Consider the following 13,797-nt stretch of genomic DNA (forward strand, 5'->3'; position numbering starts at 1 on the left):
TTCTGGCTTTGTTTGGTGTGCCTTGGCTTGACCCCCTAAGGGTACCGTCACACAGTGCAATTTTCATCGCTACGACGGCACGATTCGTGACGCTCCAGCATCGTAACAATATCGCTCCAGCGTCGTAGACTGCTGTCACACTTTGCAATGTACGACGCTGGAGCGATAATTTCATGACGTATGTGCGATGTAGAAGCCGTTGGTTACTATGGGCACATCGTATACGATATATGTTACACCATGCGATCATGCCGCCACAGCGGGACACTAGACGACGAAAGAAAGTTTCAAACGATCTGCTACGACGTACGATTCTCAGCGGGGTCCCTGATCGCAGGAGCGTGTCAGACACTGCGATATCGTAACTATATAGCTCGAACGTCACGAATCGTGCCGTCGTAGCGATGAAAATTGCACTGTGTGACGGTACCCTTACACTGGAGATCTATGATTGCTAATTCACACCTTCTCTGTGGCAGTCCTAGTGTTCCTCCATGCTCCTGGACATGTCTCAGAGAAGGTGTGCACTTATGGGCTTGGCTGCTGTACAAGATATGATAGTGTATAAATAGTGTGTGCTGTCATGTTTCAAGCATGGAGCAGAGGCTGCAGAGCATTTCAGTACGCATAGTACCCTGTCATAGTCAATCTCCCCTCCACCAGCACTGTTCCCCCTCCCCCACATTACTTTGGTGGTTTCCTGAGCCTTTTAACTTTCACGCCAGATTTCCATATGTGTCCCCAGCATCCTAGTCACTCCCTGGTCTCTCCTATGTTCCCATCTATTGTCAAAGTCAAGCTGTGAAGTACAGCAGATGGAGACCAGGCAGTGCAGAATAAGCCATGGCAGTGCATTATGTCCTGCCAGTGTACTGTCTCTGCTCCGTACCAGACACACGACAGTGCACATTTTACACAGTCATAGCTCATACATCTGATCTCACCCTGTATTTGCACACCTTTTTTTCTGACGCTATGACTGTCTCAAAGAAGCTGTGAATTGGCAGCCGTAGATCCCATAGTGCAGAGGGGAAGGGTGGGGTGGGCTTAGGAAGGCCACACAAAGCCAGAATACACAGGTCATGTAGGTTTTCAGGGGCTGGCCATGCCCCCTAATCTCAGACTGAGGAGGTGATATCTGGGGGCTACTTTGTACTGGAAGCCAGGAGCGGTCTTGGCCCCCTGATCTGTGACATACCGTCCCAGAAGAGAGGAGCAGCAGCTCCAGCCGTCAGTGTATGGCCGATAGTACGATGATGAGAAACAGCACTATGATGTCACCTTTATCATTTATGGTGTGTCCATGCAAATCCTATTTATCCCCCTTGAGTGCCCCTTTAATAATAATAACAACCACCAAACACTGGTGACAGAATTAAGCTTATTTCATATGTTATATTTGTAGAACATAATTTTCAATATCTATCCATAGATGCTTCTCCTGAGGCAGTCGGCACTCTGTTTGCAGCCAACAATATTAATGGAGATCTTGGTACACCTTCTGATGATGAAGATAGCCCGGCAGGTCATGATTCACCCTCTTATTCCAATGGCCCTCTCCATGCAGATTCTTTACTAGATGGGGTAAGATCAGGCATCACTATTGAGATGAACTGTAATGAGGCAGCTATCTCTTCTTCACGGACATCACCTATTCGAAGTCGTCAGGACTCTCTAAATGATTACCTTGATGCTCTTGAACAGAATAACAATAATGCTAAACCTTGTGCCACTGCCTCTGTCCCGTGTGACCGTCCTCTTGGAGCTTCACCAAAGCTTAGGAGCAGCTTTCCCACTGACACAAGACTCAGTGCAATGCTTCACATTGACTCAGATGAAGAGGATCATGAATTTGTGCAAGACGTCATGTGTGACTCGCCATTACTAGAAGAAGGTGGGCTTGTATTTAACTGTAGTGCTAATGCAAACAATGACGGGTGTGTTAATGTTTCAAGTCAAGAAGAGCATAGCAATTCTGAAAATGCACAAGGGAACTCACAGACATCTACGATCTCAGGAGGTAACGCTCAACCTTCACATGCACAACACGCAATAGTGGGAGCAGTTGGAGAGGAGATGGAGAGCGTCAGTGCTGATGAGAGCACCGACACCGCATTGTGCATTTGTGAGGGAATACAGGAATCATCACATGTAAATGGTGAGGTGCCTGAAACGACTGAAGCCAGGACAAGTGACGCAGATGAGTCTGAACCTATGTTATGTACACCTTCTCAGGTAGAGTCTGAAATGGGAGCACATGGCTCAAATATACAAACTGCCTGTGAGGCTAGTGGTGTGGTTGAAGGAAGGACAAATAATGAGGGGAGAGGTGTTATTTTTGATTTTAATGTTTCTTCTGGAAGTTTTACACAAAGTACATGTTCTTCATCCATAGACAGTTCAGAAAGCCCTGCAGTTTGCACGAATTTTGAGGGATGTGGGGCATCTGTATTCGATTCTGGGCCTTCCAATGATTTTGAGGTGCCGGCTTCCCTATGCAACCCTTGTTCCCTTCCAACTGTGAGCATCAACAGAAACAAAGATGGAGATCAAAATGGAGCAGAAATGTCATGTGAAGGAGATGGAGCAGAGGAAATTTGGCAGAGAAGGAACATACAAACTGCTGCTTCCAGTAGGCCACACACTCAGGATGAGGACTCTGGTGGAGCACAGGCGGCATCAAGGGATATTTTACAGAGTACTTTGCAAAGTGAAGGTGCCACGGCAGGTAAGGCATATGGAAATGACATATTGCTACTAATAATAATGTGAAATAATGTAAACTATCCATCACATTCAATTATAAGTGTGCCCATGCCGTGTGCATCAGGAGCCGGCTGTTATACACAACTAATCTCTCGTTGTATGTTGCATGTACTGTGACCACACCTAACTGTGATCTCAGCACTAGGAACAGCAGCATGTGAGGAGTTTGACAGAGGGAGATCGCTTCCTCTGTCAGACCATCCGCACCCCCACAGAATGATTACAGGGTGCTAATGGGACTCCATGGCAACAACAAGGCCTAAAACTTCCCGCTGTGTCTGACATGAATTTCAATCCATCAGATCCCGAGAGAGGTGGGGTCAGGTAGGCTGTTAGTAAAACCCTGACAGGTTAGATAATGCATAGATTGCACACTATATTATCAATGCGATCAAAGAATCAGAAGTCCCTTTGCAGGACTAGTAAATATTGTAAAAAAAAAGCTATTTTTTAGTGTAAAATATGTAAATATAACAAACGTAAATCCCAATCTAAAAATTAAAAAAAATAACACAAACGTGTTCATAATGACCACAACTATAAAGTATATTATCACTTATTGTACATTGTGAATGCCATAACACAAAATATGAAAACTTGCAGGAATTGCGGTTTCTGTTCATCTCGCTTCATAACCAATAAATTAAAAATTCATCATTTCACAATATTTGGTATCACAATATTCATAGTGACCTACCGAATAAAGTTACAGGGAATCTGTCACCAGCATTTTACTATCACATGTGTATACTGTATTTGGTTATAAAAAAAATGGAACAGCCCTAAAAGGTTACATGGGTGCAAAGTCTCCCAGCAATCAATCCATACTTGCCAGCATATAGTAGTAAAAAACGGAAGGCTGCACTCCAAAAAGTAGTTTCAAAATCAGGTGGACTTTATTAGGTCCACATGGCCATGTGGACCTAATAAAGTCCACCTTATTTTCAAACTACTTTTTGGAGTGCTGCCTTCCATTTTTTACTACTATATACTGTATTTGGAGAGCCTGATTCCAGCGAAGTATCACTTACTGGGCTGCTAGTATTATATTTGTAGCATACTGCTATGTGGTTTTATTGGTATTATTGCTGCAGTCACACCAGCATTAATTGAAGCTTTTCAATACCATGTTATAAAATAAATACAAATTTTCAAAGTCCTTCAAACCCCCAACATGTTTTGCCATGGCATTGTCAAGAGAAAATTAGGGCTTATAGTAGCTGCAGAGAACAGGGCTGTCTATCATTAGATCTCACAGAAGAAAGCATATTCTTCTTTTCCCTGTATGATGCTTCTTGCTTATGATTGGTCAACATCATACAGGGGAAGAAGTACACGCCCCCAGTAACAAACCTCTGGTAACAACCCTTTGGATTTATTAATTATAATCTAAGATTTTAAAAACTATTATCTGCACAAAGAGGAGAAAGCAAGAAATAAAACTGTTTTATTCAGCTGTGCAGCCACTATTTCCATGATGTGGCCTGTTTAACATGCTCAAATTGGTGAAACATCATTTTTAAATTAAATACTAAATATTATGCCTTAGGGTAATTTGTCATAAGTAAAATGAAAATTACAAATGGCGGGAAGGTGTTAAATATTTCACCTCAATTCACCTTTTTCTAGTTTGGGAAAGTTCTAGATTAATTCATTGCAGAAAACATTACTCTCTTCCTGGAAGCACAGACTATTGTTTGCTTGATTGCGGAGTTTCTCTGCATTAACATACAGGATTTAATGCTTGTCTTCAGTTTCTATTTTTCCTCGTTAATTGTTTTGTTCAGTAATTAGGGCGGTATAACTTATAATTTTAACAAGATGATTGTATGGCACATCAAAGCTTTAGGGCACATTCCCAGGTAATATATTTCTGTTCAGACATTAGAAAACCGTGAATTGAGTGTTAGCATTTTTATCCCTATGTAATTAGAGCCTTTTTACTTCCTTTTCAATGTTCTATTATGCCACAGGTTCCCAAGTGAATGGCCATCAACCATTGCGGTCACTCCCTTCAGTCCGACAAGATGTCAGCAGATACCAGAGAATAGACGAAGCTTTACCACCTAGTGAGACATTATTTTCTTACAATTTATTTTTTTAGCTTTGTTACTATTATTAGCACCATAAAGACATTACATTAAGTGACTCCTTCTGTATTTTATTACAAGATTTATTTTTTCCTGTCATTCACTTCTTGTTATTCTAGTTGTTTGAGGAGAATATTTCAAGATCCCTTATCAGCCTGCCAAAAAAACACATTACAGTTTTATCACTGAGTTATCACCAGAAAGCTGTGTGACAACGTGTGCGGGCTCTGATGTTGTCAGTTTTATTAGTATACAATACAGCATCCACGACATGCGAGTCTGACAAAAGTAATCCCTGTGTGAACTGTAATGTCAGCCATGTTGGCAGCCACTCAGCCCTCAGAAACTAAGAACTGACTGACAGAAAAACTGGTACTAGAATGCAGGTTTCAAGGGGTTTCCCACTACTAGGACAACCACCTCTCATTCACTATGCTTGGCCCCGATAAAATAAAAAAAGCTTATCCTCCCCTCCTGTGCCGGCACAGTTTCTGCGGTGTCAGCATTTGCGGTCCCGGGGGTCTCATGAGCTTTATGACGCATGGTGCTCGGCACCCAATCAGCGCTGGCATTACTTCAGACAAACTGAGCATGAAGAGGAAGTCCAGGCTGCAGCTGATCCCTGGCATCCTCTTCACATTCAATTCGACAGAAGACGGAGACAGTGACGCTAGGGCTGATTGGGCGCCGGGCACCATATGTCATACAACTGCACAAGAGCCCCGGGACCATGAATGCTGACACTGCAGGAACAGTGCATGCACAGCAGGTAAGTATAAACTTTTTTTATTTTATCGGGGCCAAGCGTGGAGAATGAGAAGGTGTTGTCCTAATAGTGGACAATACTGAGGTAAGCACCTTGTAAAACACCCCAGTTTCCCTGATCCTGATGCTCTTTTTGCTGTGTTGGTCCATTGCACAGATATTCACATTTGTTGCCTTTGGAGCGCAGTATGTGAAATCTCTTCTGGTAGTGTAACTGAGTGTTTCTTCAGTCTTCTGTGGGGCCGTGCACTTTCACACCTCCCTTCTACATGTTGCCAATCACAGCTTGAGACAGCTAGACTGCCGGATCAGCTGCAGAGCCTTGATTGGCAAATGCCACAGAGAAGAATCTGAAGAAACATCTAGTTGGTCTGCAGGCAGAGACTTCACATACTGCGCTCAAGGAGAAACAAATGTAAATGCAGCGAAGCAGGGCAATGCAGATCATGAAAAAAATGCAAAATCAGGGGGGTTTGAGGAGTTTTTGCTTAGTATTTTTAAAAGGTAATTTTATTTTAAGAGACATGTCTTCTTTAAAAAGCGGACAGATGTCTTACATGTAAAGGTGTTGTCCACGGTTAAAAATATTGCTGCACCTGTCTATAGGACATGTCTGATATTAATGTTCAAATTCATTCACATAAAACGGTATTCTCATGTCCATGAGCTATGACAAATGCAGATCCTACCTAGGATTGAGAGCCATGTGCAACCGGGAATGGAGATGTGGCCGCACATGCACCACTCTCTCTGTCGTTTTGCTGTAGTTGTGAAAACTGCTGAGCACACTGGTGGATATACCAATCATGTCTGACATGAGAAATCCCCTTTAAATGGGAAGGATCTTCAATACCTGAGCAGAGTTCTGGCCAATTAAGAACTTGAGCCCAAGTTCTCCAAGGACAAAGGTCTGATCAGATGTCATTGCTCTATTACTGATTAAAAAAACCAAACCTTTTTCCTGTAACCCTGGACAACCCCTCCATATACTGAGACTGTCCATAATTGGGTTCTTGCTTATTGTTCTATATCTGACATGCAATAAAAATACATTTATGGGTTTTACTGCAAAACCACTTTCACATGTAATAACTGTATGGTTTCCATTTCAGATTGGGAAGCGAGAATCGACAGTCACGGTAGAATCTTTTATGTGGATCATGTAAATCGTACAACCACATGGCAGCGTCCTACAGCTCCTCCAGCCCCACAGATTTTACAGAGATCAAACTCTATCCAACAGATGGAGCAGCTCAATAGACGGTGAGATGGTGCGGTGTATTCAGATAACCATTTGCATATGTTGGGTTTTATGTTTTTACTCTATTTCTACATTTTCCATATGAAGCTAAGGGAACATTACAGAATTTCATACCTCTTCTCCTGGTTTACAAGCGGTCAGACTATGACTAAGTATTGAAGCTAAGACACTCCGAGATTGATGAGACATAGTAACAATCAATATGTGGATATCTCAGAATGCAATTTCCAAACTAATTGCTTACTCAGCTGGCTTTCTTTACCCCAAGTACCTTCCTCTTTGGTCCCTCGAGACTCATATGAAGGGAAGCAAGGTTATGGTTGCCAATGCCTTCATGAAGATGTACAGCAGAAGATAAAGTCAAAAGCTCATATGAGTGACATAAAAGCAGAGCTTAAATATAGTTTTACACTCACAAGGCCAAATTGATCCAATGAAAAACCACCAAGTGATGTCAGCCAAATTGCTATAATGTTAATAACTTCCAGATCCTCTCTGACAATCGGACAGATCTAAGGAACAATATTTTACATGGGGGAATGGCACCGATCAGCTGTTTGCACAATCTGCAGCGCACAAATGTAAACTGTGTATGGAGCTGGAACAGCACAGCTTTGTGGTTCAGTAATCTTAATGAAAGAGCATCATGAAAGACATACTAGAGATATAAACAGTACATAAACCAACATGTCTGGCAGTATGACTAACAATGTACTGGCATTTTATAAAACCAGTATTAATAAAGAAGAAGAAAAAGAAATTGAGTAAGAAGGAAGAACAAAAAAAGGAAAAGAGGTTAGAAAGGAGAGAAGGTGTTGGTCCATACTTGCTGTCTTGAATTGGTTTGGTTATCTAGCCAAGATAGGAAGTCTTCATATTCGTTAAGCAGAAACCAATGACTCCATGTCCTAGTGGATTGTTCCGTTCTGTAGTGGTCCCAGACGATGAATGCCTCCATCCTCGAAATGTCCAGTAAGGTATCTAACCCCTCACTCCACAAGAGAGCGTACCTTTTAGTGTCGTATGATGACCAAACGAGCTGCTTGTATGAAGAAACGCATTAGACCTTTGTTCAAAGAGGAGCGTTGAGCTGGTATAATGGATAACCACCCCATCGATGGGTACAAGTGGACTGTACCTGAACAAGCTCTGACAAAGATCAATAGCTGATCAGAGGGAATGATTTTCTCTCAGCGCCTATAGGGCGGCACTGTGGCTCAGTGGTTAGCACCGCAGCGCTGGGGTCCTGGGTTCGAATCCCACTAAGGACAACATCTGCAAGGAGTTTGTTTGTTCTCCCCATGTTTGCGTGGGTTTCCTCCGGTTTCCTCCCACATTCAAAAAGACATACTGCTAGGGAGTTTAGATTGTGAGTCCCATCGGGGACAGCGATGATAATGTGTGCAAACTGTAAAGCACTGCGGAAAATGTTAGCGCTATATAAATAAAAAGATGATTATTATTATTCTCCTTTCCACCTCATCAACAGAGATCAGAACACTAGGGATTACAGGAGTGGAGCCGTGTTCTGTACCACCTACAGAGAGAATTGTATCATGTTTCTCCTGCAGTTTGCAAGATATCGAGGATCTGTGAGAAAGGGTGAAAGCTTCACAAAAATCTTCTGGGAGAATCACTATCGTAATTCAGTTTCCCAAGCAGTTGTAAAGGGAAAGGACATTTCAGTCCCCTATCTCTTAGGATAGGCCCGTAGAGTAGCAGCACTAAATGAAAAGGAGGAGATAATTGCGTACATATAGTTTGAAATAACGTGAGGTCTCTAGAAGAGATGACCCTCAGATCGTTTAGAGAGAATGTTAGAGACGTGACCGTTTAGGAGCCAAGCCCCAAGGCCTGTCCCCATGGGAAAGTGTCAAGGGGCAACACCTTACCTCCCTGCATGACATTTCTGACTTTGGGAGTCTCTAACTTAAATTTTCATAGAATGTATGACGGTCTCAACCCGTTAGCAAAAGCTAGGTTATTAAAAACTGGAATCAAAGGTCTTGGGTTATAAAATGTACCTAAAGGACCGACTTCCTTTCCCAGCACTTGGGATCCGTGGAGGTAATTTAGGGAGAAGATAGTTTAGGAGGCTGCTGTAAAGGGGTTAACCAACGTAAGGGGTCTGACTACCCAGTAAGGCGTCTTTTTCAAGGCTCACCTTTATCTTAATGAAACCATTATTATTATTATTATTTCTTTTTAGAGCATCATTGATTTCATGGTGCTGTACATAATAATAATAATAATCTCTTTATTTATATAGCGCTAACATATTCCGCAGCACAGTTTTGCACACATTATCATTGCTGTCCCCGATGGGGCTCACAATCTAAATTCCTTATCAGTATGTCTTTGGAATTGTGGGAGGAAACCAACGCAAACACGAGGAGAACATACAGTACAAACTCCTTGCAGATGTTGTCCTTGGTGGGGTTTGAACCCAGGACTCCAGCGCTGCAAGGCTGCTGTGCTAACCACTGAGCCACCGTGCTGCTGTACATGAGGAGGGGTTACATATAATATACAAATATAAAATACTGTTAACAAACTAACAATGAGGACTGGTACAGAGAGAAGAAGGGCTGCCCGTGCGGGCTTACAGTCAGAGCATGTGACAATAGGGACGGCTTGTAGTATATTATCATTTCTGGTAAGCTAATCCCTCATTTGGCTTTAGGATTAATTATTTATAACCAAATCTCGGTTTAGAGCCTGCCCATGTGAAGCTGATAAACATCAATTTTAGCTTTATGAAGAAAAGCCTCGGTATGTGGCGAGGAAGGGCTAGCTTTGTAACCTTGGCACCCATGTATGTAGGAGCTGTGGTCCTCAATGTACAGTGTGCACAATCGTGCAGCTCCAGTAGTCCCCAAACAGCTGGTGAAGGTGGGAGTGGGGGGCATCAGATATCCCCAAATCTGATATTCATGGACTATTGGGAGGATAGGTCATCAACAGCGGAGTAGTGGATGCCCCCTATAGAATCACTTGTATGTGTTGTATTTGATGAGAGATATTTAACCCTTTATGTAAATGTCTTCAGACTATCCGCCTGTAACAGACCTGTGGCACCATGTCCCATAATTATTCAGTTTGGACGGTGAAGTGGCGATTTTTCTTAATAGGAACATTTTCCCCTCCTCTGCTTACTGTAGTGGACGTCCTTTTCTTCTGCAGAGCATTACCTGTCTGGGCAGTGTTATTTTTAATATTTTCATATTTTCCATTATCAGAAAACTTCTGTCCCCAGGCCACTCAACTGTGCTTTACTCACCCTCCCCAGTCCAGTACAGAGTCTCTGCCATTGCTGCTAGTGTCTACTATTGTCTGCAGCGTTGACATCATGTTGACAGCACTGCAGCCAATCGCTGAGAGCAGCAGCTTGTGCCATCAACTTGGGCAATGCCGCTGAGCTCAGTGATTAGCTGCAGCGCTGAGCAGAGACTCAGTGCTGGACCTGGGGAGGGTCAGTAAAGAATTTTTGATTGTTTATTAACTGCGCCTGAAGATAAGGATTTTCTGAAAGTGGAAACCCCTTTAATATATTTTAATCATTATTATTTTATTGTAGCTAACTTATATTTCTGAAATGTAAATGTTGGCAGGCCAAAGGTATGTGCAGCTAAATCATTGGTCCTCTAATTTGTTTTTACAACGCCAGGTATCAAAGCATCCGCCGAACAATGACTAATGATCAACCAGAGGAAGTGCCACATCCAGTTGAGGGGGCAGTAGCAGGGGACGATGTCGATTATCATCATTCAAATGCAGGTCTGTGAAAGAATTGTTAAAAAAATATTATTACATTTTACTCTTCAAGCACAGTGCAATCCCATACAAATGAAGATTAAGTTGTGGAGCTCGTACTGCTGAATGGTGGGCGGACATTCATCTTACTGCCATACCTCCATACACAGCACTCAGAGACATGAGGGGCTCCTGCTCTCTGTAGCGAGCCCCTAAAAGTAGCAGCAGCATGGAGGCCATTATAAAGCAGTATTGAGCAGTGAGCCTGTGAATCCAGCACTGGGCAGAGACAGCGGCCGCATCTGTAAGTATCTCTGGGTTCCTCGCCCTCCCTCTCTTTAGACTTCTATGGGCAGCAGCTGTAACCTGATCTCTCTGTGAGCTAATAATCTGCAATATTTCTGCCTCTGTAAAGGTAGACTTTACCAGTGACTTCAGAAAGCGTAATCCGAGCTGGAGGCACTGAGAAGGATGAGAAGAGAGGAGTCTGAGAAGTGAAAAAACAACCATCGTTCTGTAGAAAATTAGATTAAAGAATTTCTTACCCCTTACTGTATTATTAATTAATGGAAAAACTGAAATGATGATTACACATAAAACATGCTCATAACCTTTAACTGCAAGCGGTCTTATATAAAGCCACAGCGCTTTACATACATTGCTATTACTCACTGTCCCCGATGGGGCTCACAATCTGAATTCCCTATCAGTATGTCTCTGGAATGTGGGAGGAAACTGGAGAACCGAGAGGGAACCCACACAAACACGGGGAGAACATACAAACTCCTTGCAGATGTTGTCCTTGGGCAGATTCAAGCTTGGGATCTCAGTGATGCAAAGCAAGAGTGCTAACCACTGAGCCACCATACACTGCTAACCACTGAGCCACCATACAGTGCTAACCACTGAGCCACCATACACTGCTAACCACTGAGCCACCATACAGTGCTAACCACTGAGCCACCATACACTGCTAACCACTGAGCCACCACACTCATATACGTTGCCAATAGTTTGAAGCTGCAAACTTAAAAATTGTGTTATAAATTGTATTATAAATTTAAAATATGGTTTAAAAAGTGAGTGAACCCATAAACCTTATACATTTCCTGAGAACAGACAACCTGACGAGTGCAGTTATCCGGATGTGCTGTCAGCAGCCAGGGCCACTTTCACATAACGGAGAGACTGTATCTAAAAGATGCATTAAATCAAGTGAGTGTGTAGTGTGGGTGATTTGTGTGACTTATGTGACTCTACAGTCATGACGCTGGGAAATGCCGCAATCCTGTTAAAAACCGCCCAAACGCCTGTTTTACTTTGGTTATTCAGGAGCCTTATTCCTTAAGGTCACTTCTTTTTTTTTTATTCAAATAAATTTTTATTAAGAATAACAAGGCAATTAACATGTTACATTTACATTTTCAATATAGAGTATTCCCCCCCCCCTCCCCCTTCAAACAGCCCCCTTCGATCCCAAAGCCACCCACCCCCACCCCACAAAGCAGCTCATCTTGTTAATTACTACCATCATTAAAACAATAGAGTATCTAATCCCTCAACCATTCCTATAAGCCACACTTCACATTACTATCCCATAGCAATCCATGGAGACCACATTTTATTGAACGTTTCAGTTTTCCCTTTCTTCTTATAAATCCCTTTTTCTAGTGTCAGGCCCTGCTTCACATACTGGAGGAACTCTCCTCTTGACGGCGGCTCTTCCCTAATCCAGTTTCTAGCTATCACCTTCCTAGCCATATACAACAATCTGGCTATAGCTATCTTTAGGTGTTTATCCACCCCAAACTCATCCACGCATCCCAACAAACAGACAACTGGGTCCCTTGGCACCGTGCATCCATACGCACCTTCCATACGACTCAAAACTACCACCCAGAAGGCAGCCAACCTCGGGCATGTCCACATCATATGGAAAATGTCTGCATCCGTAGACTTACACCTCGGACATTCAGAGTCATTATGCAATCCTGCCTTATATAGCACCATCGGAGACCTATAAACTCTGTGTATCACATAGAGCTGTGACAGTCTATACGGTTCACTCAGCGACAGTCTTGGGATCCATTCCAACACCGACTCCCAAGTCTCGTTATCTATTGGGCCCAAATCCCTTTCCCATTTAGCTCTTGCCATTATTGGAAACCCCAATAGAAAAGTGTGCAACAGATCCCTGTACAGAGTGGATATGACTCCTCCAGTCGTCCCATCATTACACACATACTCCAGTACTATATCCCTTTGAATCCTAATACCTCCGTTCCTACTCTGAGCTCCAAAGGCATGCCTCATCCGCAAATATTGATACTCCCCTGCAGACCCAAGACCAAATTCCGCCTGCAATTGGGAAAATGATTTCAGTTCACCTTGTTCAATTATTTGATACACATACTGAATCCCTTTGCCCAACCACTCTATCAGTACTCCCAATGCCTCAAATTCTTTCAGATTGTTATTATGCCATAGCGACGAGTATCTAGTCAAGTCCGTGATCCCACGTATGTGCCTCAATCTACTCCACAGCTTGCGTATCAACAGCAAAGTCAGATATAGCTTCCCCAAACTCTCCAAGGATCCATCCTCCAAACATTGCACCACTGGCCTTCTTTTTGTCACCACCTCCATCAACCGCTGTACTGCCCCAGATGACCCCTCATGCGCCCAGCCCCTTAAATGCTGACTCTGGGCTGCAAGAAAGTACCACCCAGGGTTAGGCAATGCCAGACCCCCATCATCCTTGGGTCGCTGAAGTGTCTCCAGTTTGATACGCGGATGCTGCCTCCCCCAAATCAGATTCCTAAACAGAGAGTTGATCTGTCTAAATTTCCCACGTGGTATCCAGACCGGCGCATTGTGAAGAATATACAGTATTTTCGGCATCAGAATCATTTTGATAAGATTCACCCTGCCTACCACAGACAAATGTAGCTTAAGCCATGCATCCGCTTTTGCCTTGAGGGCACCCAAGATTGGAGTCAGATTCTCATGTATATAGTCAGTGACCGGCATAGATACCCATATTCCCAGGTACTTAAATTTACTCGTCACCTCCAGTCGCCCGTCCTCCAATGGCTCCCCATCCACATCGTCCACCTTAAACAAGATAGACTTACTCCAATTTATCCTAAGTCCCGACACTGA

At 43.1% G+C, this 13,797-nt stretch overlaps 1 protein-coding gene across 2 annotated transcripts in view; it reads left to right on the forward strand.

Moving 5' to 3' along the window:
- The window catches only part of HECW2 (HECT, C2 and WW domain containing E3 ubiquitin protein ligase 2), a 378,118-nt gene that overhangs the window by 260,537 nt on the left and 103,784 nt on the right, over positions 1–13,797 (forward strand). Inside the window, exons 9-13 of one of the 2 annotated variants that reach the window (XM_069733888.1) lie at positions 1,433–1,894; positions 2,396–2,728; positions 4,740–4,835; positions 6,734–6,884; positions 10,550–10,659. In XM_069733888.1, coding sequence (XP_069589989.1) covers positions 1,433–1,894; positions 2,396–2,728; positions 4,740–4,835; positions 6,734–6,884; positions 10,550–10,659 — 1,152 coding nt within the window. Of the gene's footprint in view, positions 1–1,432; positions 2,729–4,739; positions 4,836–6,733; positions 6,885–10,549; positions 10,660–13,797 lie in introns of both variants that reach the window. The other variant, XM_069733887.1, reaches the window with a different exon arrangement.

The sequence above is a fragment of the Ranitomeya imitator genome, chromosome 7, assembly GCF_032444005.1.
Source record: "Ranitomeya imitator isolate aRanImi1 chromosome 7, aRanImi1.pri, whole genome shotgun sequence".
Taxonomy (NCBI): domain Eukaryota; kingdom Metazoa; phylum Chordata; class Amphibia; order Anura; family Dendrobatidae; genus Ranitomeya; species Ranitomeya imitator.